This window comes from Bufo gargarizans, chromosome 4 (genome assembly GCF_014858855.1).
Source record: "Bufo gargarizans isolate SCDJY-AF-19 chromosome 4, ASM1485885v1, whole genome shotgun sequence".
NCBI lineage: Eukaryota > Metazoa > Chordata > Amphibia > Anura > Bufonidae > Bufo > Bufo gargarizans.
Window position 1 is genome coordinate 283,387,683 of NC_058083.1, and position 26,590 is coordinate 283,414,272.

General features: G+C 41.5%; 1 protein-coding gene across 2 annotated transcripts in view; it reads right to left on the reverse strand.

Annotated features, from left to right (window-relative positions):
• The window catches only part of POPDC3 (popeye domain containing 3), a 55,205-nt gene that overhangs the window by 22,179 nt on the left and 6,436 nt on the right, over positions 1–26,590 (reverse strand). For both annotated transcript variants that reach the window (XM_044290682.1, XM_044290683.1), the window contains exon 2: positions 6,367–7,180. In XM_044290682.1, coding sequence (XP_044146617.1) covers positions 6,367–6,938 — 572 coding nt within the window. In that variant the 5' untranslated portion in view covers positions 6,939–7,180. The remainder of the gene's footprint in view (positions 1–6,366; positions 7,181–26,590) is intronic.

Consider the following 26,590-nt stretch of genomic DNA (forward strand, 5'->3'; position numbering starts at 1 on the left):
CATACGCTGAAAAGGTCTTCAGACTTCTATCATGTGCAGTAATAAAGTGTCTCACTTCCCTATTAAGTCTTATATCAACCATGTAATTCCATGGGGGTAGTGTATGTTATAGAATGCAAGGTACTTCATGTAGGATGTACAGTGAGGAAATTTAAATCCAGACTTTTGGAACATCTAAATTACATTACAAATTCTGCATACATTAATATCTCTAATGCAGCGAGACACTTTATTACTGCACATGATAGAAGTCTGAAGACCTTTTCAGTGTATGCTATAGAACGTGTCTTTACTCCGAGGAGAGGAGGAGACCTGAAAAGGTTAATTGCCCAGAGAGAAGCTTTCTGGATTTTTAGATTAAACACCAGACATCCTGCAGGCTTGAATCTAAGAAAGGAATTGATGCATATTTACTGATCATATTTGTATTCTGTAACATTTGGTGTTGTCTTATAGTTGCATTCACCTTATGTAGCTGTTCTATCTTTGTTTTAAATTTTATCTTTCACATGCTATATCCAAGACAGTGTAATCACTGAAGGTATATTGGCAATTGATCATTGCTAATGTATATAATGTATCACTGAGGGCAAGGACCTAAAACTTAACTTTTATTTATAATCACAATAAAATAAAATTTCAACTTGGATAAAGCTATCAACGGTAAATGAAAGGCGGTAAAAGGCTGAGAAACTGGGATACAGGGAATAACTATCCCTAAACTTTCCCTCCACAGCTGCTCAGCCCAGAGATACACCTTAATGGTAGGTGTACTCTGTCTGCGTACCTAGGACTGAATTGTCCTTGAAAAGACCCTATTACAAGATGTATCCCAATTTCACAGGTTCCAACGCGTTTCCCCCTCTTAATGCAACAGAGGGTTCATCAGGGGACAATACCTAAATGGGTCAATACAGAAAAAGTGTGCAGCCTCTTAATGGACTAACAGCACATTTATATAGGGGCAAAATGCACAAAAATGGAACCAGTGGGACACACATGTACTTCTAACATACAGAGTTTATGGCAAAACAATTCAGCAGAGTTGTAACCAACAGATAGAAACAACATTATTCACAGTCCCTTAGCATTCATACTATGCAAAAGTGAAGGGACTAATATTACATGCACCATTTATTCATGAAATGCTGACTTTGAAATAGAGGGGTTATAAACAAACCAATCAATGAGACCGTAATCACAATTGCTTGACAGTCATACTGTGACACAATGCATGGGCTGATATTACCTGCATCACTGCGTCCTGTGTTTCCATTAGATACTAAATGGGATCATACATACCAAGCCGCTTGAGGTGCGAGTAGAATTAATACAAACTCTCAATCTGCCAACTGTGTGACCAGAGATGTGTTCCTGGGGCTTGATGAGCTGGCAGTATAGGTGGAGGTTCAGACACTGATGAACCTGGCAGTATAGGTGGAGGTTCAGACACTGATGAACCTGGCAGTATAGGTGGAGGTTCAGACACTGATGAACCTGGCAGTATAGGTGGAGGTTCAGACACTGATGAACCTGGCAGTATAGGTGGAGGTTCAGACACTGATGAACCTGGCAGTTTAGGTGGAGGTTCAGACACTGATGAACCTGGCAGTATAGGTGGAGGTTCAGACACTGATGAACCTGGCAGTATAGGTGGAGGTTCAGACACTGATGAACCTGGCAGTATAGGTGGAGGTTCAGACACTGATGAACCTGGCAGTATAGGTGGAGGTTCAGACACTGATGAACCTGGCAGTATAGGTGGAGGTTCAGACACTGATGAACCTGGCAGTATAGGTGGAGGTTCAGACACTGATGAACCTGGCAGTATAGGTGGAGGTTAAGACACTGATGAACCTGGCAGTATAGGTGGAGGTTCAGACACTGATGAACCTGGCAGTATAGGTGGAGGTTCAGACACTGATGAACCTGGCAGTATAGGTGGAGGTTCAGACACTGATGAACCTGGCAGTATAGGTGGAGGTTCAGACACTGATGAACCTGGCAGTATAGGTGGAGGTTCAGACACTGATGAACCTGGCAGTATAGGTGGAGGTTCAGACACTGATGAACCTGGCAGTATAGGTGGAGGTTCAGACACTGATGAACCTGGCAGTATAGGTGGAGGTTCAGACACTGATGAACCTGGCAGTATAGGTGGAGGTTCAGACACTGATGAACCTGGCAGTATAGGTGGAGGTTCAGACACTGATGAACCTGGCAGTATAGGTGGAGGTTCAGACACTGATGAACCTGGCAGTATAGGTGGAGGTTCAGACACTGATGAACCTGGCAGTACGTTCCCTGCACTTGTAAATCACTCTCCTATCAATGTCCCGAGCGCCTTCTGACATCTCTCCCTGCACTAAGATTATGTGAAATGATTTCTCCCTATCCTTTCCATGCACTTATAAATCCCTTTTTCCGTTTTTTTTTTAAACATAGAGGTTTTTCCAATAGCTGTCCCTAGCGCCTTCACACGTCTGTTCCTGCAATCTGAACGCTAGAAAATGGCAGAATCTAAAATGGCTGCCGTATTTATAGGGCTGTGACATCACAGGGCTGGCTGCATGCAGGCATGTCAATCTGGGTGATCCCACCTTCCCAGAGTTCCATGCCTCATGTCCTCAGTCCTCACATGTGTAGCCGCCCTTTAAGGAAAATTGCGATTCGTTGCCACAAAGTGCGAGGAAATTCGCGAATCGAATTTTTCTGAAATTCGGATCGAATTATACTTCGTCAGCTTTGATTCGCTCATCTCTAGTTATGTCCACCATCACAGTCATTTGTTTTTGTTTTTTTATTTGTTTTAATGCATGGAAATGAAAAATAAAATAACTTTGGCAATCGCCTTAATTAAAGGGAACCTGTCATCAACTTTATGCTGACCGTACTGAGGGCAGTATAAAGTAGTGACAGAAATGCTGATTGTCATCAGTCTGTCATTTATCAGCTAAAAGTAAGTGGTTGCTGAGAACCAGCATCATAATCATTGCAGACTGGGCCTTGAAAAGAGTCCCGGCCACCTGAAAAGAGTCCTGGTTATTCATGAATTCCTGCTCTCTCACCCATCTGCTGATGATTGGCAGTTCTCTCCTAGAGAGAAAGGGAGAAAACTAGGTAGAAGCCTGTCAGTCATCAGCGGGTGGGCAGGGAGAGCAGGAATTAAGGAATACCCATGACTCTTCTCAGGAGGCCGTGACTCTTTTCCAGGCCGTCTGCAATGATTGTGCTGTTGGTTCTCGGCAACCACTTACTTTTAACTTTTAAAAGACAAACCGCTGAAATCATCTCACCTGTGTTTACTTTATGTTGCTGTTAGTATGGGCAGCATAAAGTTGATGACAGGTTCCCTTTAAACATTTCCCAGTCTTTTTACTCCACAGCACCAAATCAGAGCAATGCATCTCCATGGTATAAGAGTCTGTCTGCTTACTTACGTTTGTCCTTTACTTTTTAACATACATGTGCTGTATTAGCATGATATAGGCCAGGCATGCTCAAACTGCGGCCCTCCAACTGTTGTAAAACTACAATTCCCATACTTCTCTTTTGTAGGCTGATAACTGTAGGCTGTTCGGACATGCTGGGAGTTGTAGTTTTGCAACAGCTGGAGGGCCGCAGGTTGAGCATGCCTGATATTGGCGGAAGATTTAAGGGAGTATGACTGCAGTATCTGACTACACTGGGTTTGTTTGCTGTCTGTTGCCATGGAACAGAAGCATCCATCTGAATGGCTGCTATAAACATAAGAGTAGGAAAGATTACTCAAAACCATTTGCAAAGTAGCTTTTTTCAGCCGCATCAGAGCAAGAAAAACATTTTGGTTGTAAAGGTGGACATAGCCCTTAAGTTTTAAGATAAACTATCATTACTTTTTTTTTTTATTACACTCCAGAGCCCTGTTCCTTGTACAGACAACTTTGCCACTTAAAGGGAATCTGTCACTAGCAATTTACCCAATTTTTTTTTCATGAATCCATGTTTAATAGAGTACTTTTTTCCATCTGTCTTGTTCTTTTTATTGTGAGTCTTGTCATTTCTTCAAAAAATCGATTTTTCTGATATGCAAATGACGCTGTAAGGAGCCCAGAGGGGCGTTAATCTTTCTCCACGGTGCCCAGGAACGCCCCTCTGAAGTGCCGTGCCCGCCTAAATTTGAAAACTAATAATGCCTCCAGTTCATCTAAATCGCCTCCCAGAGGCGCGGCTAAGTGCTCAACACCCCCCCCCCCCAGCGCCACGCTCTGCGGCAAACACCCCGATCCTCCTCTCGCCGGCATCCCAAATCCCGCGCAGGCACAGTGCGGCGATTGCCTGCGCTATGATAAGATGACTGACGGCACTGCGTCTGCGCGGGATTTGGGATGCCGGCGAGAGGAGGATCGGGGTGTTTGCCGCAGAGCGCGGCGCTGGGGGGGGGGGGGGGGTGTTGAGCACTTAGCCGCGCCTCTGGGAGGCGATTTAGATGAACTTGGAGGCATTATTCGTTTTCAAATTTAGGCGGGCACGGCACTTCAGAGGGGCGTTCCTGGGCACCGTGGAGAAAGAATAACGCCCCTCTGGACTCCTTACAGCGTCATTTGCATATCAGAAGAATCAATTTTTTTAAGAAATGACAAGACTCACAATAAAAAGAACAAGACAGATGGAAAAAAGGTACTCTATTAAACATGGATTCATGAAAAAAAAATTGGGGTAAATTGCTAGTGACAGATTCCCTTTAACATGCCAGCAGTTTTTTGTATTCACTTGGAATGTTACTTGCTTCACGGCACCTACGGCTTAGTGTTTTGTTGCCAGAACTTAATCTTTGACCTGGAGGGTCAGTACTATCTCTAGAAGGAATAGCACACTGGACTGCTCTCTCTACCAAGCCATGAACTTGCAAATTTGCTTGGATTGCCGAGGCAATTTTTTTTTATTTTAATGAGAAGAGAAAAAAAACACATCAGACACCCTAGATTGTCGGACACCCACTGACCTAAATGGGCCATCTTCCATCTGATGCATATGAGCAGCTTGACCCTATTGAAAACCTGTCATTAAGATTTTAGTGCAGGTAACCATGATATTTGTCTCTCTCATGTCCCTCTTACAGGGTTCCAGGTAGCTTAGATAAGGTGGAGTTGTTTGGGTCTTCACAATCGAAACTTGCTGTCAATGTACCTTGAGGGAACACTGAGATCAGCAGTGGCTTCTATTCCTTACTAATAAACTAGCACCTCATGGCCCGGGACCCATATGTGAAAAAGGGAGGGTAATCTTAATCTAGATAATCTGTGGCTGTGATAATTGACTAATATGATCTGAGCTATTTAAAAAGAAATTCTGCAATAAGAAAAACGACTTTGATGCCGTCAATAATGCAATCAACATGAGTGCAGGATGACAGGCCGAACTGGATGGACAAATGTCTTTTTTCGGCCTTATGTACTATGTTATATACTATGTAACATAAGTGACCTGTCAAATTATGTAGACTATGTCTAATGTTAAAAACCAGTAGGCCTCAGGGCTCACAGTGCTATAAAACCTACTTCAGCCCATATCACACATCAAAATAGCATATAGTTCAAAAGCACAGGAAATTCAAAATGGTGGAAGAGCACAGCCAGACCTCAATTATGAACGGAAAAACGGGAGCAAGCCTTACTGCACATTCTTATAATGCAGTTCCAATGGAAGAAACAGCACTCCAAAGTTTCAAATAAAACTGTGGCTTTATTCACTTAACGAGCCTCTGTCAGCATGAACAACCCTATTAAACCAGGTTCATTGCCTGGTATGGTTGATCATGCTGAATACAACAATTTATTTCTTTATTTTATAGCCTGCAGCGTTGTTGAGTTACTTGTACATTTACCAGTATGTAAATGAGGTATTTGGAGCACTAAGGGGAGGGGCTGAAGAGCTCGGAGCACCTCTACAACTGCGCCCCTAGTGCTCTCTACACACCCCCTTTCCGTCCCGTTATGTCTTGTGCTGTCTTCTCACGCCTGCGCTATTGTGCACAGACTTGGCACCTGCATACTCCATCCGCTGCTGCTTGCCGACCACGTCATTCTACCCAGAAGTGGAGGCGCTCGTGGCTTCATAGACAGAAGAAAAACTTCTAGGAGGATTGGCGTGGCCCTAGGGTTGATCATGCTGACAGAAGCTCTTTAATGCACAAGTGATGTTTCAGTCCCCCTACGGAACCATTTTTACACTTGAAAATCGTTCTATGGAGGGACTGAAATGTTATGCACTGGGTGAATAAACCTACTATTTTTTTTGGCTTCTTCCACTGGAATTGTATTTCGAAGCACATATACAGTATACTCTTAGCACATAATAAGTATATACTGAGAAAAAAACACCAACCTTCCAGACACAAGTAAAGAAAGCTTATCGATGGGTGTCTTTCCTTGAATTGCATAGCAATGTTCTCTTTCCAAAATGACCACCTCTGCGTTACAGTACGAGATGATCTTTCGAAAAACAGTTAATGAGATCCCCAGTGGCTGAAAGACGGAAGCATAGACATCTTGGAACTCCTTATCAAAGGTGACACTCCTCAGCTGATAGGCGAGGTGAATAATTTGCACAATACATATCACCAGAAGGATGAAGTTCCAGGAGAAGACATCAGCGGCACAGACATCCAGCCAGGCCCAAATACAAGTACACAGAAAACTCAAAGCGAAGAAAACGTAGACATATAAAAGTCCAGAAAATCCACTTCCTCCCATACAGCCCAATACAAAGAGAATACTGGCTAGGTGGTATATAGATCCCTCAGCTTCTTGCCTCCAGCTGGTGCACACGGGATGTCCTGTCACAAGGCTCCCCCAAAAACTCAAGTTTCCGTCCATGCCTTCCGCTCTCATGTTGGCTCCTACATCTGAATTGCAGTGCTTCTTTCTTTCAAGTAACCACTCATGTTGTTTTCCCATATCTTTTGTTTCCTGAAATATAAGAATTTCACATCCACTCCAAAAATAACTTGATAGTCATGACAGTTCAGAATGAGGTTTCTGTTCATCCATATTAGATTATGTATTGGAAGCAACGCTGTTGTCATTAGGGAAGGAATGGATTTAGCAGCAGAGCAGTCATTTACAGCAGCATTCTTCTCCTCCGTAGTACGTCGATTTGTACAAACCTCTGGCACCCCAGTGTAGAAAGTATTGGCTCTCTGAAAAGAAAACAATCAGTTAAATATGGGCACGCATAAGGCTTGAATATCAAGTGCCCATGACTATCAAAAAAGCACCATAAGCGTGTATTATCCAATAAATTACGCTGAACTTGCTGAGGATGCTGATGTTATGCAAAGTCATGGTTCGTTTTTTTACTGCTGACACACTGCCATTTAATGTCACACTAATTTGGGATCCCATGAGCATGGTTTCTGTTTACAGCCGATTCCCAGTAAGATGGCACGCTTATCTTTGCACTTACCTCCAAGCTATAGCATTACCACATAGACATGGATGTTTTTTTTTCTATTTTTATAAGCTACTGGTGTCTTTCTAATCATATATTGTGCCTGTGGATAAAGCAGTGATATGTATATTAGATTTCTGAGCAGATCTCAGTGTGGTGAAGCTATATGTACATACAGTATATACATAGGTTATATGATATGTAGATTCTAGGACATAGCTCTGCCCACAGCATGTCTAGCCATGTCAATCAAGGGGAGGGGGGAGAGTACAGAGCACAGAGGGTGATACAAAGCTGTGCTCAAAGGATCTAGCCCCGCCTCTTGGTGCTCAAACTGCTCATTTGCATATGGATAAAAACACAAATTTATCTGCATCTGTTTAGCATACAGAGAAAAGAAATGATGTTTTAGTCATCATGATGAGTCTTACCAGGCAAGTATGTCTGGTTTAATAGGGTTAATCCTGGTGACACAGCCACTTCAACATAAGCTCCAGAGGAGATGACGGCTTCATTCTAAAGCTGGCATTACACATTATATAAATGGCCGAACCCACCAATTTCAGAATAATGTATAGGGGGCTTCTGACTCTTCCCTGATAAAAATGTTAAAGATAACCTGTCACCTTAAAATGCAATGCAACCTGCAGACAGCATGTTATAGAGTAGTAGGAGCTGAGAAGATTGACATATAGCACTGTGGGGAACAATTCAATACAACTTCTAATTTTTACATTTAAATCTCTCTACTTTCTGACTTCAGCTGTACATGAGGAGGTAATCACTGAGTATACAAATATTGAGGACCCTTGCTAATCTATGTTGTGTATCACTGAGGGCAAAAGTCCTAAAACTTAACTTTTAGTATATTGCTTCAAATAAAATTGAAATACAAACATTTTGGTGTGTAGAAAGCTATCAACGGTTAAAAATAAGCGGTGAGAGGCCGATATATTGGGATACTGGAAAGGGAGTTAACCGTCCCTAGTCTTACCCTCCATAATCTGCTCAGCCCAGAGATACACCTTGATGGTAGATGTACTCTGTCCGCGTACCTAGGACTGATCTGTCCTTAGAAAGACCCTATTGCATTTTATATCCCAAATATCACAGGTCCCAACGCGTTTCCCCCTCCAGGTAAAGCAGAGGGTTCATCAGGGGACAATACTTTTATGGGTCACTACAGAAAACAGAACTCTGATTCCAAAAATTAGACTATGAGAATCATCTCAACATTTCATGTGGAAAATAGGGGTATCAAGGAAATACTTAATAAATACTGGACTATCCTTCTCATGAACTCAGACATAGCAGAGGCCCTTCCACCTAACCCAGGCATCACCTTCAAATGGGGTAGAAGTCTAGAAGATCATCTGGTCCACAGTCATTTTGCGCGCCCAAGATTGATTAGCAGATACATGGCTCAATTGCAAACCACTAGGTACATTCCGCTGCGGCACGTTTGGCATGTAGCTTTATCAATAAGACTAAATCTATTGTATGTTCGTCCACGAAGAGTAGCTATGTGATAAGAGACTTTATTGTCGGAGCAAAGGAGTGGTTTACCTGTGTCAGTGTCCCTGCCCCCTTGACTATTTCGGGAAAACAGTCAGAGAGTTCCGACGTAGGATTCTGGAGCATGTTAACGACATAAAAAAAATAATAACACCCCGGTGGCGGACCATGTATGGGAACACCATAATGGACATCCCAAGGTCATATCATTCTCGGCACTTGAATTGATGAGACCCTCTCCCAGAAAGGGTGACTGGGACCGAAGGATCCTTAAAAAAGAAACAGAGTAGATCTATAGGTTTCGGTCCCAGTCACCCGGAGGTCTTAACGAAAGATTGACATTCTCGTGCTTCATTTAACCCAGTGTTTCCTTCTTCCTTTATATATAAGTAACCTCACTTCCAATAGTATAGGAATCCAAGTATCTAGACGAGAAGCGTTAATAGTGTTTATTGTTATGGTGGTCCCTCATCTTGACCACCCCTGACATCAAGTTATTATAAATGTTTTATGTAAGTAGATATCGTGTCCCTGGGAAATGTATTTTAGGTCTGTATAAATATAGAAGACGCTGGTCCTGTTCGCTTGTGGGAAGGGGGGGGGGGGGTATTATATGTACAACTGCACTAATTTGCAGGTTATCCGTTTAGGGCTCTCTATATGCCCCTAGTGTCTCACCTCCCCCCATCCCACCCACTTTTTCAATGCCTGAATTTTTGTGACTCTTGTGAATATATTAAAAAGTATCTAAGAGATTAAGATTGGTGGAACTTCACTATGTGCGGCGCAATTTTGTAATCCACAGGAGGAACTCGTTTGTTAGAGATTGCCTGCTGCTGGAAGTCTGTGTCATATTTACACGAAAAGAGCTGCTGCTTATCCTTGATTTTGCACTCTGACACTTTAAAGTGTGCCCGGCAGCACGACTACCTTTGAATTTACAGAGACTTATTGTGAAAATTACCCACATCACACGGTTTGTCTGCGACGTCGAAGAGGATCTGAATTCCCACAGTGGTGAATTTAACTTTTACATCATTTGGTGTTTTATGATTATAGATAGCTGTCAGTCACTGATAGTTGTACACAGGGAGGTGTTCTTGGTGATTGAAAGCATTCTCTGTGTAAATGTGTATACATAACTGTCAGTCAATGATAATTGTACATGGGGGAGGTGTTATCAATGATTGATAGTGTTCTCTGTGTAAATGTGTATACATAACTGTCAGTCAATGATAATTGTACATGGGGGAGGTGTTATCAATGATTGATAGTGTTCTCTGTGTAAGTGTGTATACAGAGATAGCTATCAGTCACTGATAGCTATATATATATGGGGGAGGTATTATAAGAGAGAATAATAGCATTCTCTATGTAAAAGTGTTTATATAGATGGCAGTTAGTCACTGATAGTTGTACACGGGGGAGGTGTTATCCGTGACTGATAGCATTCCTTAGGTGTGTATACAGAGATAGATGCCAGTCACTGACAGCTTTACAAGGGGGAGATGTTATTAGTGGTTGATAGCATTCTCTGTTTAAGGCTACTTTCACACTAGAGGCACGGACCTCCGGCGGGCTGTTCCGTTGGGTGAACAGCCTGTCATATGATCCGTCCTGCCGCTAGTGAACGTGTTCCCCCACACTGCCGCTCCGTCCCCATTGACTATAATGGGGGCAGGGGCGGAGGCACCGCGCGAGGCGAGAGGCTGCCGGAATAAATGTTGGACATGTCGTAGTTTTATTCCGGCAGGCCTCTCGCCATGCACTGCCGTGCCTCCACCGGAACTCCGCCCCCATTATAGTCAATGGGGACGGAGCGGTAGTCCGGGGGCACACGTTCACTAGCGGCAGGACGGATCCGACAGGCTGTTCACCCGACTGTCCTGCTGCTGGGTTGTTGCCCTCCTACTCACCCCTCCACGTCTCCTGGTGTACTGGCCTGTCTCCTGGTATCTGCTCCATGCTCTGGACACTGTGCTGACAGACACAGCTAACCTTCTTGCCACAGCTCGCATTGATGTGCCATCCTGAATGAGCTGCACTACTTGAGCAACTTCTGTGGGTTGTAGACCCCGCCTCATGGGGTGAGAGCAATGACAAATGCTAAAGTGACCAAAACAACAGCCAAAAAGGATGAGAACAGAGAAATGGTCTGTGGTCACCACCTGCAGAACCATTCCTTTATAGGGGTTGTCTTGCTAATTGCATCATTTCTACCTGTTGTCTGTTCAATTTGCACAACAGCAGGAGAAATTGATTCACAATCAGTGTTGCTTCATAACTGAACAGATTGATTTAACAGAAGTTTAATTGACTTGGAGTTACATTGTGCTGTTTAACCCCTTAAGGACTCAGGGCGTACCGGTATGTCCTAACTTTACATCGGTATTCCGGCGCCCCAGGGGTTAATCTGAACAGGATGCCGGCTGAAATCATTCAGCCGGCATCCTGTCACAACGACAGGGGGGTCATGTGACCCCCCCCCGTGACGGCGATCGCAGCAAACCGCAGGTCAATTCAGACCTGCGGTTTGCTGCGCTTTTTGCAGTTTCTGCACGATTTTATGCCGGCGGGTGGTGCGGGGGGGAGGGGGGGGGGGGTGTCGCAGGAGGTGGGGGCGTTGTGGGAGGCGGGTGGTGCGGCAGGCAGCATCGCGATCCCCCGCCCGCCTCCCCTGTAAAATTCGTTGGCTTCTAGTGGTTATACCAGGGTGTCAGCACATTGCTGACACCCTGGTATAAACGGCTGACATCTGTGCAGGTGTCAGCCATTTAACCCTTTTCATACCGCGGTCTGTACGGACCGCGGTATGGAAAAGGTTAACTGTCATCGGTCAGGGAGCTCCCTCCCTCTCCATCGGGGGGCTGCTGTGCCTTTGCAGCCCCCCGATGGAGAGGGAGAGAACCCCCCGACAGCCCCCCTCAGCCCTGTGCTTACCCTTCCCCGTCTGCGAAGTTGTGGCAGACGGGGAAGGTTCCCATGTCAACAGGACGCCTTCTCAGGCGTCCTGCTGTCCATGGTGCTGAACAGATCTATGCTAAAGGCATAGATCTGTTCAGACAAAGTGTAAGTAAAATACAGTACAGTACAATATATATTATACTGTACTGTATTATACAGACATCAGACCCACTAGATCTTCAAGAACCAAGTGGGTCTGGGTAAAAAAAAAGTGAAAAAATTAAGATAAAAAAAAACATTTATCACTGAATAAAAATTAAAAAAATAAAATACACTACACATATTAGGTATTGCCGCGTCCGTAACGACCTGATCTATAAAACGGTCATGTTACTTTCCCCGCACGGTGAACGCCATAAAAATAAAAACTATGAGAAAATTTAAATTTTGCCCACCTTACTTCCCAAAAAAGGTAATAAAAGTGCTCAAAAAAGTTGCATGTACGCCAAAATAGTACCAATCAAACCGTCATCTCATCCCGCAAAAAATGAGACCCTACTCAAGATAATTGCCCAAAAACTGAAAAAACTATGGCTCTTAGACTATGGAAACACTAAAACATGATTTTTTTTGTTTCAAAACTTACAAAAATAAAAATAAAGTATACATATTAGGTATCGCCGTGTCCGTATCGACCGGCTCTATAAAAATATCACATGACCTAACCCCTCAGGTGACCACCGTAAAAAATAAAAAATAAAAACGGTGTAAAAAAAGCCATTTTTTGTCATCTTACGTCACAAAAAGTGTAATAGCAAGCGATCAAAAAGTGTCATCTTATCCCGCAAAAAATGAGACCCTATTTAAGATAATCGCCCAAAAACTGAAAAAACTATGGCTCTTAGACTATGGAGACACAATAGAAATTTGGGTTTTAAAAATGAAGTTATTGTATAAAACTTACATAAATAAAAAAAATTGTATACATATTAGGTATCGCCGCGTCCGTGACAACCTGCTCTATAAAATTACCACATGATCTAACCTGTCAGATGAATGTTGTAAATAACAAAACAAAAAAAAAAACGTGCCAAATAAGCTTTTGCTTCTTGCCGCACAAAAATTGGTACTTTCTAAAATGGGGTCACTTTTTGGGAGTTTCTACTCTAGGGGTGCAACAGGAGGGCTTCAAATGGGACATGGTGTCAAAAAAACCAGTCCAGCAAAATCTGCCTTCCAGAAAACCGTATGGCATTCCTTTCCTTCTGCGCCCTGCCGTGTGCCCGTACAACAGTTTACGACCACATATGGGGTGTTTCTGTAAACTACAGAATCAGGGCCATAAATAATGAGTTTTGTTTGGCTGTTAACCCTTGCTTTGTAACTGGAAAAAAAATATTAAAATGGAAAATCTGCCAAAAAAGTGAAATTTTGAAATTGTATCTCTATTTTCCATTAAATCTTGTGCAACACCTAAAGGGTTAACAAAGTTTGTAAAATCAGTTTTCTAGATGGGGTCACTTTCATGGAGTTTCTACTCTAGGGGTGCATCAGGGGGCTTCAAATGGGACATGGTGTCAAAAAAACAGTCCAGCAAAATCTGGCTTCCAAAAACCATACGGCGCACCTTTCACTCTACGCCCCGCTGTGTGGCCGTACAGTAGTTTACGGCCACATATGGGGTGTTTATGTAAACGGCAGAGTCAGGGCAATAAAGATACAGTCTTGTTTGGCTGTTACCCCTTGCTTTGTTAGTGGAAAAAATGGGTTAAAATAGAAAATTTGGCAAAAAAATGAAATTCTCAAATTTCATCCCCATTTGCCAATAACTCTTGTGCAACACCTAAAGGGTTATCGAAGTTTGTAAAATCAGTTTTGAATACCTTGAGGGGTGTAGTTTATAGAATGGGGTCATTTTTGGGCGCTTTCTATTATGTAAGCCTCGCAAAGTGACTTCAGACCTGTAGTGGTCCCTAAAAATTGGGTTTTTGTAAATTTCTGAAAAATTTCAAGATTTGCTTCTAAACTTCTAAGCCTTGTAACATCCCCAAAAAATAAAATATCATTCCCAAAATAATTCAAACATGAAGGAGACATATGGGGAATGTTAAGTCATCACAATTTTTGGGGGTATTACTATGTATTACAGAAGTAGAGAAACTGAAACTTTGAAATTTGCAAATTTTTCCAAATTTTGGGTAAATTAGGTATTTTATTATGCAAAAAAAATTATTTTTTTAACTTCATTTTACCAGTGTCATGAAGTACAATATGTGGCGAAAAAACTATTTTAGAATGGCCTGGATAAGTCAAAGTGTTTTAAAGTTATCAGCACTTAAAGTGACACTGGTCAGATTTGCAAAAAATGGCCAAGTCCTTAAGGTGAAATAGGGCTGAGTCCTTAAGGGGTTAAGTGTTCCCTTTTATTTTTTTGAGTAGTGTATATATAAAAGATTGAACTTTGTAAAGGACTGATAAAGCAAACCATTCTTAAAAAATCTGTTACTGGATATAGTACCTCAAGTACTTATCATTTAGCATTGAGTAAATAATAAATACTGTAATAGTACAAAAAAAATACAACATGTGCATAATGCACTAACGAAGAAGGGATTCAAAAGGTCTGTTTACCACTGTGTGCTGAAAATGGGCTTAGGGAGCCATTACTGCAGTCCTGTGACGGATGTCACGCACTTTAAGTATCAACTACAGCAGAAGACTGTGATACATAGTATTACCGGCTGCTCCTGTGCCATTTCCTTCAATCTTACCTCATTTATTATTCATTCACAAATACTAGCAGGTTCAGAGAAATATTCAAAACTGCATATTATTACCAGGTATGGGCTTCAGACAATTCAGCCTTTGCTTGGATTCACACACGTAGTTTTTGATGCAGTTATTGGCGCAGTCTTTTGAGCCACATGCAGCAGTGGACACGGCACAGAGAAGAAGCACTCTTTCCTATATCATTTTCTTTCATAATGTATCCACAACTGCCACAAAAACAAAATGTGTCAGTATAGGCTAATTTTCTCATACATTATGGGCCCCCATGCACATTAGTGTATTGTTGGCCAAACCTGCCAATAATGGCGGGTTCATCCAACAGTCTAGTGTGTATGGGGAGCTTCCGAATCCACAACAGAAAATGTCCGAGAGAGTATCCCGATCTTTTGTTCTGGGAAATAAGCCACAGCCAGAGGTGTCTGGTAGAGGCTTTCTTCTCGCTCCCCACTGAATACACGTACATGAGCAGGGAGGGAGTTGGGAGATATGGCTGTCAGCCAAACAATGGTTCACCGACAGCTATTAAATGTATATGGGTCTCCGAAACCCCTTAAGGACCGGGCCATTTTCACCTTAAGGACCAGACAGATTTTTGCAAATCTGACATGTGTCATTTTATGTGGTGATAACTTTAAAACGCTTTTACTTATCCAATGCTATTCTGAGAATGTTTTCACTGTCACGTACTTCATGACAGTGGTAAATTTGAATCAAAATATTTCATTTTTATTTATAAAAAAATACCAAATTTACCAAAAATTTGGAAAAATTAGCAACTTTCCAAATTTCGGTTTCTCTGCTTTTAAAACAGATAGTAATACCTCCTAAAATTGTTATTACTTTACATTCCCCATATGTCTACTTCATGTTTGGATCATTTTGTGAATGCCATTTTATTTTTGGGGGACGTTAGAAGGCTTAGAAGTTTAGAAGCAAATCTTGACATTTTTCAGAAAATTTCCAAAACCCACTTTTTAAGGACTAGTTCAGGTCTGAAGTCACATTGTGAGGCTTACATAATAAAGACCACACAAAAAATTACCCTATTTTAGAAACTACACCCCTCAAGGTATTAAAAACTGATTTTACAAACGTTGTAAACCCTTTAGGTGTTTCACAAGAATTAGTGGAAATGGAGATGAAATTTCAGAATTTCACTTTTTTGGGCAGATTTTCCATTTTAATCATTTTTTTCTGCTAACAAAGCAAGGATTAACAGCCAAACTGAACTCAATATTTATTGCCCTGATTCTGTAGTTTACAGAAACACTCCATATGTGGTCAAAAATTGCTGAATGGCCACACGGCAGGGCGCAGAATTTTTCACAATTTCACTTTTTTGGCAGATTTTCCATTTTAATAATTTTTTTCCGCTAACAAAGCAATGAACTAAACTCAATATTTATTTTCCTCATTCCGTAGTTTACAGAAACATCCCATATGTGATCGTAAACAGCTGTATGGCCACACGGCAGGGCACAGAAGGAAAGGAATGCCATATGGTTTCTGGTAGGCAGATTTTGATGGACTGTTTTTTTGACACCATGTCCCTTTGAAGCCACCCTGATGGCAGATTTTCCATTTTAATAATTTTTTTCTGCTAACAAAGCCAGGATTAACAGCCAAACTGAACTCAATATTTATTGCCCTGATTCTGTAGTTTACAGAAACACTTCATATGTGGTCAAAAATTGCTGTATGGCCATACGGCAGGGCGCAGAAGGAAAGGAACGCCGTATGCTTTTTGGAGGGCAGATTTCACTGGGATAATTTTAACTTGCCATGTCACATTTGAAGACCCCCTGATGCACCCATAGAGTAGAAACGACAAAAAAGTGACCCCATTTTGGAAACTATGGGATAAGGTGGCAGTTTTGTTGGTACTATTTTAAGGTACAGATGATTTTTGGTTGCTCTAGTCTATATTACACTTTTTGTGAGGAAAGTTAACCAAAAATAGCTGTTTTGGCACCTGTTCATCTGACAGGTTAGATCATGAGCAATTTTTATAGAGCAGGTTGTTACGGACGCGACAATACCAAAGATTTTTTTGTGTCTCCATATTCTGAAAGCCATAGCTTTTTTGGGGGGGCAAATGTCTTATGTAGGGGCTAATTTTTTCAGTATGAGATGGTTTGATTGGTACAATTTGGGGGTGCATATAACTTTTTCATCGCTTGCTATTACAATTTTTGTGACACAGTTTTTTTTTTTTACAGTGTTCAGGGGTTAAATCATGTGATATTTTTATAGAGAAGGTTGTTACGGACGCGGCGATACCTAATGCGGGATGAGATGACGGTTTGATTGGTACAATTTTGGGGTGCATATAGGGCTGCAGCTAATGATTATTTTAATAATCGATTAGTTGTCGATAATTTCATCGATTATTCGGAAAAAACACCAAAATTACAAAAAAAAGGGTTTATATAATTTTACTTGAAAAATTATGTTCAAAGGCCATATAAAAACATATTGTGGATGGCACTGTTATGGAGGATTTGTGGATGGCACTGTTATGGGGGATCTGTGGATGGCACTGTTATGGGGCGTCTGTGGATGGCACTGTTATGGGGGATCTGTGGATGGCACTGTTATGGAGGGGATCTGTGGATGGCACTGTTATGGGGGATCTGTGGATGGCATTGTTATGGGGATCTGTGGATAGCACTGTTATGGAGGGGATCTGTGGATGGCACTGTTATGGAGGGGATCTGTGGATGGCACTGTTATGGAGGGGATCTGTGGATGGCACTGTTATGGAGGGGATCTGTGGATGACACTGTTATGGAGGGGATCTGTGGATGGCACTGTTATGGAGGGGATCTGTGGATGGCATTGTTATGGAGGGGATCTGTGGATGGCATTGTTATGGAGGGGATCTGTGGATGGCATTGTTATGGAGGGGATCTGTGGATGGCACTGTTATGGGGAGGGGGATCTGTGCACTGTTATGGGGAGGGAGGTCTGTGCACTGGTATGGGGAGGGGGATCTGTGCACTGTTATGGGGAGGGGGATCTGTGGATGGTACTGTTATGGAGAGGGGGATCTGTGGATGGCTACAGACCCCCTTCCCCATAACAGTGCCATCCACAGATCCCCCTTCCCATAACAGTCACAGATCCCCCTTCCCATAACAGTGCCATCCACAGATCCCCCTCCCCATAACAGACCCGGCCCCGCCGCTCACAGCAGTATTCCTAAACCGGCAGTAACTTGTCAACGAATCCTGTTATCGAATAATCGGCCGATTCGTTGCTATGCGGGCGGTCAGGCACTATACCTGCTGGTCCTTGAACTTTAAATTACCGCATCTTTATTACCTTACAATGAAGCTCCAGTAACAGGCAGAGTGGGCGGCGGTGTAACGTCATGTGACATGCCTGCTCCGCCCACTTTATGAATGTATCGAATATTATCGATAACGTCAATTAATCGTTGCAGCCCTATGTGCGTATGACTTTTTGATCGCTTGCTATTACACTTTTTGTGATGTAAGGTGACAAAAAAATTGTATTTTTATAGAGCAGGTTTTTACGGATGCGGCGATACCTAATACTTTTTTGTTTTGTTTTACATTTAACACAATAAAAGCATTTTGAAACAAAAATAATCATGTTTTAGTGTCTCCATAGTCTGAGAGCCATAGTTTTTTTAATGGTGGATCATGTGATATATCTATAGAGCTGGTTGTTACGGACGCGGCGATACCTAATATGTGCGTTTTTTTTCTATTTTTATTATAGAATCAGGGGAAGGGGCGTTTTTTTTTACTTGAAACTTTATTATTTTGTATTGAAAACACTTATTTTTACTTTTTTTTTATTTCTGTCCCACTGTCCCACGTCATAAGATTTCCCCAGTGCACAGGGGAGGCAGGAGGATGCGAACGTTGCCTGGCCCTGTCAATCAAGAATTGGAGGGGGTTTAATGAGGTGGGAGAACGGAGCCTCTAGGAGGAGGAGCAACTCTCCCCCCTGATCCTAGAGGCTAATTTGCATACTATAAAATCAAGAATTCTGCAGTAACAGGGGCATGAATAATCACAAGAATAGCATAGTTAGGTGAAGCGGAAATTAGCACATAGCTAATGTCAGCCAGTTTATTAGTGAAAATTCTAGTGACAGAAACCCTTTAATTAAAAATAAATTAAAAAAATAAAAAGTAAAATAAAAAAAAGTTATAGCTATAGTTATTCGTTTTATTAATTATTAGTAATGGTATAGCAGACTACGTACACACATGCACACATTTTTCCCCTTTTTCTTTCATATGAAATTAAATAAAAAATATATTCATTAGTTTTAGCAATAGTATAGCGGATTTTGTGTATACAAGTATACAAACATACACAGTTTTCCCTTTTTCTATCATAATTTTTTTGTGTGCGTAAGACCTCTTGCACACAAACTTATTTTCATTCAGTTTCAGGTTTTTTTGTGGACCATATACGGAACCATTAATTTCAATGGGTCCGCAAAAAAAACGGAAGGTACTTTGTGTGCATTTTGTTTCCGTATTTCCGTTCTGCAAAAAAATAGAACATGTCCTATTATTGTCCGCATTACGGACAAGGATAGTACTGTTCTATTAGAGGCCAGCTGTTCCGTTCCGCAAAATACGGAATGCCCACGGATGTCATCTGTATTTTTTGCAGATCCATTTTTTGCAAACCGCAAAATACATACGGTCGTGTGCAAGAGGCCTAAAACATAAAAAAGCATGCATATTATTTTTATTTAATTTTTTTAAAGCCAAACCCTTAACCTCTTTAGGACACAGGGCGTACAGGTACGCCCTGATGTCCTGGTACATCATTGAGCAGGCACCTTGGCTAAATGCGCGTCAATTCAGACCTGCGGTTTGCGGCTTTTCATGTTGCGGGCGGCGGTGCCATCGGGTCCCCGTGGGGCTGTAGGGGGGGACCCGATGGCATAAAGGGCAGTGCGATGCTTTCCTTAGGCATCTGCGGTGCCTTCCGGTGACGAGCCTGTGAGATCCAGCCCCCTGGATCTCACAGGCCGGAAGCTGTATGAGTAATACACACAGTATTACTCATACACCCAATGCATTCCAATACAGAAGTATTGGAATGCATTGTAAAGGATTAGACCCCCAAAAGTTGAAGTCCCAAAGTGGGACAAAAAATTAAGTGAAAAAAAAAGTTATCTTCCCCAAAAATTAAAAGTTTCAAGTAAAAATAAACAAAAACATCATTTTCCCCCAAAAAAGTAAAAAAAATTGTAAAAAAATAGGGGGGGGAAAAAAGGTGACCTATTAGGTATCGCCGCGTCTGTATCGACCGGCTCTATAAACATATGACATGACCTAACCCCTCAGGTGAACACCGTAAAAAATAAAAACTGTTCTAAATAAACAATTTTTTGTCACCTTACATCACAAAAAGTACAACAGCAAGCGATCAAAAAGGCGTACACCCACCAAAATAGTACCAATCTAACTGTCACCTCATCCCACAAAAAATGAGCCCCTATCTGAGACAATCGCCCAAAAAATAAAAATACTATGGCTCAGAATATGGAGACACTAAAACATCATTTTTTTTTGTTTTAAAAAAGCTGTTATTGTGTAAAACCTACATAAATAGACATATTAGGTATCGTTGCGTCTGTTTTGACTGGCTCTATAAACATATCACATGACCTAACCCCTCAGATGAACACCGTAAAAAATAGAAACTGTGCTAAATAAACCATTTTTTTGTCACCTTACATCACAAAAAGTACAACAGCAAGCGATCAAAATGGCGTACGCCCACCAAAATAGTACCAATCTAACCATCACCTAATCCCACAAAAAATTAGCCCCTACCTGAGACAATCCCACAAAAAATAAAAAAAACTATGGCTCAGAATATGGAGACACTAAAACATCATTTTTTTTGTTTTAAAAAAGCTGTTATTGTGTAAAACTTACATAAATAAAAAAGAGTATACATATTAGGTATTGCCGCATCCGTATCGACCGGCTGTATAAAAATATCACATTACCTAGCCCCTCAGATGAACACCGTAAAAAATAAAAACTGTGCTAAATAAACCATTTTTTGTTACCTTACATCACAAAAGGTGTAATAGCAAGCGATCAAAAAGTCATATGCACCCCAAAATAAATGCCAATCAAACCGTCATCTCATCCTGCAAAAAATGAGACCCTACCTAAGATAATCGCCCAAAAACTGAAAAAACTATGGCTCTCAGAATATAGAGACACTAAAACATGATTATTTTTTTTGTTTCAAAAATGAAATCATTGTGTAAAACTTACACAAATAAAAAAGTATACATATTAGGTATCGCCGCGTCCCTATCGACCGGCTCTATAAAAATATCACATGATCTAACCTGTAATTTAAATGTTGTAAATAACAAAAAAAAAACGGTGCTAAAACAGCTATTTCTTGTTACCTTGCCTCACAAAAAGTGTAATATAGAGCAACCAAAAATCATATGTACCCTAAACTAGTACCAACAAAACTTCCACCCTATTACGTAGTTTCTAAAATGGGGTCACTTTTTTGGAGTTTCTACTCTAGGGGTGCATTAGGGGGGCTTCAAATGGGACATTTTTTGGAAGGCAGATTTTGCAGATTTTGGTCAAAAAACCAGTCCAGCAAAATCTGCCTTCCAAAAACCGTATGGCATTCCTTTCCTTCTGCGCCCTGCCATGTGCCCGTACAGCAGTTTACGACCACATATGGGGTGTTTCTGTAAACTACAGAATCAGGGCCATAAATATTGAGTTTTGTTTGGCTGTTAACCCTTGCTTTGTAACTGGGAAAAAAAATATTAAAATGGAAAATCTGCCCAAAAAGTGAAATTTTGAAATTGTATCTCTATTTTCCATAAATTTTTGTGGAACACCTAAAGGGTTAACAACGTTTGTAAAATCCGTTTTGAATACCTTAAGGGGTGTAGTTTCTAGAATGGGTTCATTCTATTATGTAAGCCTCACAAAGTGACTTCAGACCTGAACTGGTCCTTAAAAAGTTGGTTTTTGAAAATTTCGGAGAAATTTCAAGATTTACTTCTAAACTTCTAAGCCTTGTAACGTCTTCCAAAAATAAAATTTCAATTCCAAAATGAACCAAACATGAAGTAGACATATGGGAAATGTAAAGTAATAACTATTTTTGTAGGTATTAATATGTATTATAGAAGCAGAGAAATTGAAACTTGTAAATTTGGCTGTACGAACCTTACTTGTGCCCAGTTGTGCCCAACCACACCCGCCTGTGAAGGAGCCCAGCACCGCCTATGTCTCCTCCTTTCATCAACGATAGATAGCTGTAATCTCACAATGCGTGAGCTCGCGCATGCACAGTGCCAGTATAGTGTTCCTTCCCTGTGCTGGAATCAGCCTCAGGGAAAGAACTGCGCATGTGCGAGCTCGCGCATCGCGAGATTACGGCTATCTACCCTTGATGAAAGGAGGAGACATAGGCGGTGCTGGGCTCCTTCACAGGCGGGCGTGGCTGGGCACAAGTAAGGTTCGTACAGCCCCTTGGACACTCATTTACATATCTATAAAATCCTTTTTTAAAGAAATTAAAACCACACAGCCCTATAGGACACACATATTGCGGACATGCTAGCAGCGATCTAGTCGTGCATGTCCGTACCTCTATAGCCCCAAACCTGGTGACAGAATCCCTTAAGGCTGGGTTCAGACCTGAGCGTTTTACCTATGGGAATGGTTCTCACCTGAGCGTTTTACAGCGCGTACGATCGCGCTGTAAAACGCCCGACGCCCCAAGAAGTACAGGAGCTTCTTTGGGGCGTCTTGTCGCGCGTTCCCGTACATAGACTTCAGCGGGAACGCGCGACAATGGGCGTTCGCTTGTCTCTGTATGCGCGATTGCAAACGCCCGTACAATCGCGCATACAGAGCGTACGTTCAAGTACGCTCAGGTCTGAACCCAGCGTTAAGGAGTTAAAATACCGAAGATTAATTTCTTAGGGGATCAACATAAAAAAAATAAAAAAAAGAGTCACTCTGTCATTCTGCTCTGGCAGTAAAGAAGAAGCAATAAAAAATAGGCCACCAAAATCCAAAATGCGTGCTAGTCCTTTGAAGTCTTGCGGTGAGCCCAGCCTGTAGATAAAATACACAAGCAGCATTCATTTTCACTGTAAGAAAATAGGATAATGGTTTTTAGAAATATTTTGTTTTGAAATTGTTTGCAATAGGAAAAATGTACATTTTGTTCATAATTTTTAGTTTTTCCTTAATATTTTGTAAAAAATCTTATATTTGTTATCTAATGGCACAAAAAAAAGGTCCAATTTGTCCTCTGAAAAATAATATCAAATAAATGGAGGTTGGCTCAGAAATTAGTTATTTGCAGTTAGGTCGATTGCTAAAAATGAAAAAAAAATTTTTTTAAATAAGTTGGTTGTAAACTTTCATTGTATGCTTTTTGCCGTGACCATTATAGCAGACTGCTGCCAATTTATTCGCAAATTTGTGTAGGAAAAGTAGGAATCGCACAACATAGATTCATGAAAACAGATGCTCTAAAATTGTTATTACATGGGGGATGCAAGTAGTTACTAAAACAGACATGTAAGGAGAAGGGGACAGCTCCTCTTTAAAGTTATAAATGCAAACAACTGGCTCTCTAGACACCTCAAATAATTACTCAATGTTGTAAATGTTTGAATTATTTTTAATAGAGATAAAAGTATAGTACTAAAACATGAATAATCACTGCTAAAATGTTATAAATTCAACCCAAATAGAAAGTGACCCGATTGTTCTGAAAAGTCACATATAATGTCCTAGTGTCCTACTGTATCCAATCCCTTTCAAGGCAGAATTTAGTAATGTGACCGCAACATACGTACATACCTTACATACACACACACACACATACATATACCATATTTTTGGGGCAGCTGAAGGCATCTGTGTTGGTCCCATGTTCATATGTGTCCGCATTGCAGAGAAAAATCAAGTTTTGATATATGCATATGAGCCTATAGGAGCAACAGGGGTGTTGTCATTACAGCTAGAGGCTCTGCTCTCTCTGCAACTGCCGCACCCTTTGTACTTTGACTGACAGGGCCTGGCAGGAGTGATAAAGTTTACACTTTCTGGCCCTGTCAAAATACAGAGGGTGCGGAAGTTGCAGAGAGAGCAGAGCCTCTAGGTGTAATGACAACGCCCCCATTGCTTCTAGAGGCTCATTTGCATATATTAAAATATTATTTTTCTCAGTAATTCGGGTACATATGAACATGGGACCAACACAGATGCCTTCAGCTGCCAAGCGCACATGCAACAGGTCAGACAGTTTCATAAGTACAAATCTGTTGGCTGATACCCTGCTATACATGGCAGGCCAGAAGTCCTTTGTAAGGCCTCTGGCTGCCATTGCACCCATTTAGACCCTCCCTCTGAAAACCCCTTAGATGCCATGATTGCTACGGACCGCAGGATCTAAGGGGTTAAACAGGATTGCCACTAGCACCGATTTCGGCTTTTGCAGTGGCATGTCAGCAGTATGCTACAGCTGACACCTACTGCTGATGGTGGCGGCCGCTACCATCTCCATGCTGTAATGGTGCATTAACGTAATGCTTCCTGTAACGTGCATTGACAACATGGTGCGTTGATGGGTTAAAGATAAGATTTATTTTCTCTCTCATGTCCTATCACAGCAACGTATAACCCTAGAAAACACATGCATTTCCTGGCTGGGATTTTATATACTGCCTATGACACATATGGGGTCATTTATCAAGACCAGCAATGTATATGCTGGTCTTAACCCGTTCGCTACCAGCACCGTACATGTACGGCACTGGAGCGATGTGTAAACCTGGAGCCCACTCATCCGTGCAGCGGGCGCCTGTCATAATGTAGGGGGAGGGGAGGAACATCAGAATGACAACAGAAGCAGAATGACCGAAACTAGGCCACACGGCTAGGAAAAGGTAAAGGTCACCACCTAGGAAAACCCTAAACCTAGCCATGACTCATGCCAGTATGAATAGACCCTGAAGGTGGGAATGAATATTCATACACTGTATACCTAGGATCTAGATACCCAGAAAATCCCTAGGTGTAGTGACAGGGTCTGAGACCACTGGTTCCTTCCCAGATTAACGACCCAGCGTCTCCCTGAGGCCCAGGAAAAATGGGCAAAAGGGGAAAACAAAATACAAAGGGAGAACACTTATCTTCAATAGAAAATGGATGACCAGGAACTCAGAAGCGGACAACACACCAGCTCTTCCAACTCCAGGCAGATGTCAACCGCATGGTATGAAGTGTGAGTCCAGACTAAATAGAGGAGCAGTAATGACCACAAGCTACACCTGAAACAAGAGGTGTGGTCATACCAACAACAACGCTGCAAAGTGAAACCGAGAGGCTGTCAGATAACCTCACGTGCAGCCAGTCTCTCAGATCTTCTAACCTCTGTCACGGTAAGGGATCGTGACAGCGCCATGACCGGCAGATCTCTGCTGTTTCAAACAGCAGAGACATGCGGCTAATTACCATGACTGGCAATAATACCGATCACGGTAATTAAAGGCTTTAGATGCTGTGATCAAGTGAGATCACGGCAACTAAATGCACAAAAAAAACGGAAACTTGCGCTTCTAGGCTACCTACCAATGCCCAGTGCGGCCAATGTGGGCATTGGTAGTTGTGCTGAATACTGTAAGCCTCGCTGACGAGGCTTCAAGTGTCCATGCTGCAATTCTTATTTTGGCCACCTGATGGCAGGCCAGGATAAGAAATGAGCAATTTGTAGTGTAAATCCCATTTACAAAATCCCTGATAGAACAAAATCAAAAATTTTAAAACATTATTTATAGGCTCATATATGAGCTTCAAAAACATCACAAAAAATATAAAAAAGTATAAAAAATATAAAAGTTGAAATCACCCCCTTTACCTATAATAAACAATAAATTCCTAAATAACAATAAATATAAACATTATGGGTATCAATGCAACCGGAAACGCCCATACTATTCAAATATTAACAAATTTCCAATTTCCAACGCGAATGGCGTAATGGAAAAAAGGGTGAAAATGGCCTATTTGCAATTTTTTCATTGCTTCTCTTACCCCCAAAAAATGAAATATAATCTATAATAAAATATGATCAAAAAGCCTTGCACAATCCTAAATTGTATCAATAAAAACAACAGATTATCCTGCAACTTTGGTGCTTTGTTCCGCCAGCCGTGGGACATGGTTTAAACTACACCAGCTCCCTTAGGCTACTTTCACACTAGCGTTTCTCGTTTCCGGTATTGAGATTCGGCACAGGATTCCATTCCGTTCCGTTTGGTTGTGTTCCCATACCGAAGAGCAAACCACAGCAAGCTGTGGGATGACCCACAATGCAAGTCAATGGGGAAAGATCTGTTTTCTCGGACACAATATAAAACATATCCATCCTCCATTGACTTTCAATGGTGTTCAAGACGGATCCGTTCATAACAGATGCAGCCGGTTGTAGGTAACGGAAGCGTTTTTGTTATATACAGTATAGTCTCTTCTGTTTTCTAACTGCAAGACATTATAGGCATGCCCGCAGGCCAGGGCACCGCTCAGAGTGCTGTCTTCCTCCTTCTTCATCTTACTTGCCTTGCTGAGCTTTCTTCTGATCTGTAAGATGGCAAATGCCACTTTGAGTAATTCATCCAAAGTTAATCACAAAAGTTTTGGATTTGCTAGAATCAAATTTTTTGTTTTTTTTTGGAGGGGGGGGGGGGTGAATTTGTGACAAAGTAGAATCTATTCGCTCAAGTCTCTAAATGTTACAATAGGAATAAGTAGAACTGCATACAGCATGAAAAGTTTATGCATTGCTGTAAATGCCATACTATAATAAATGTATATTCTAGATAACATAACACATAATGATTGGATAGATATGAAATAGATGTAAGATATGTACAGTCG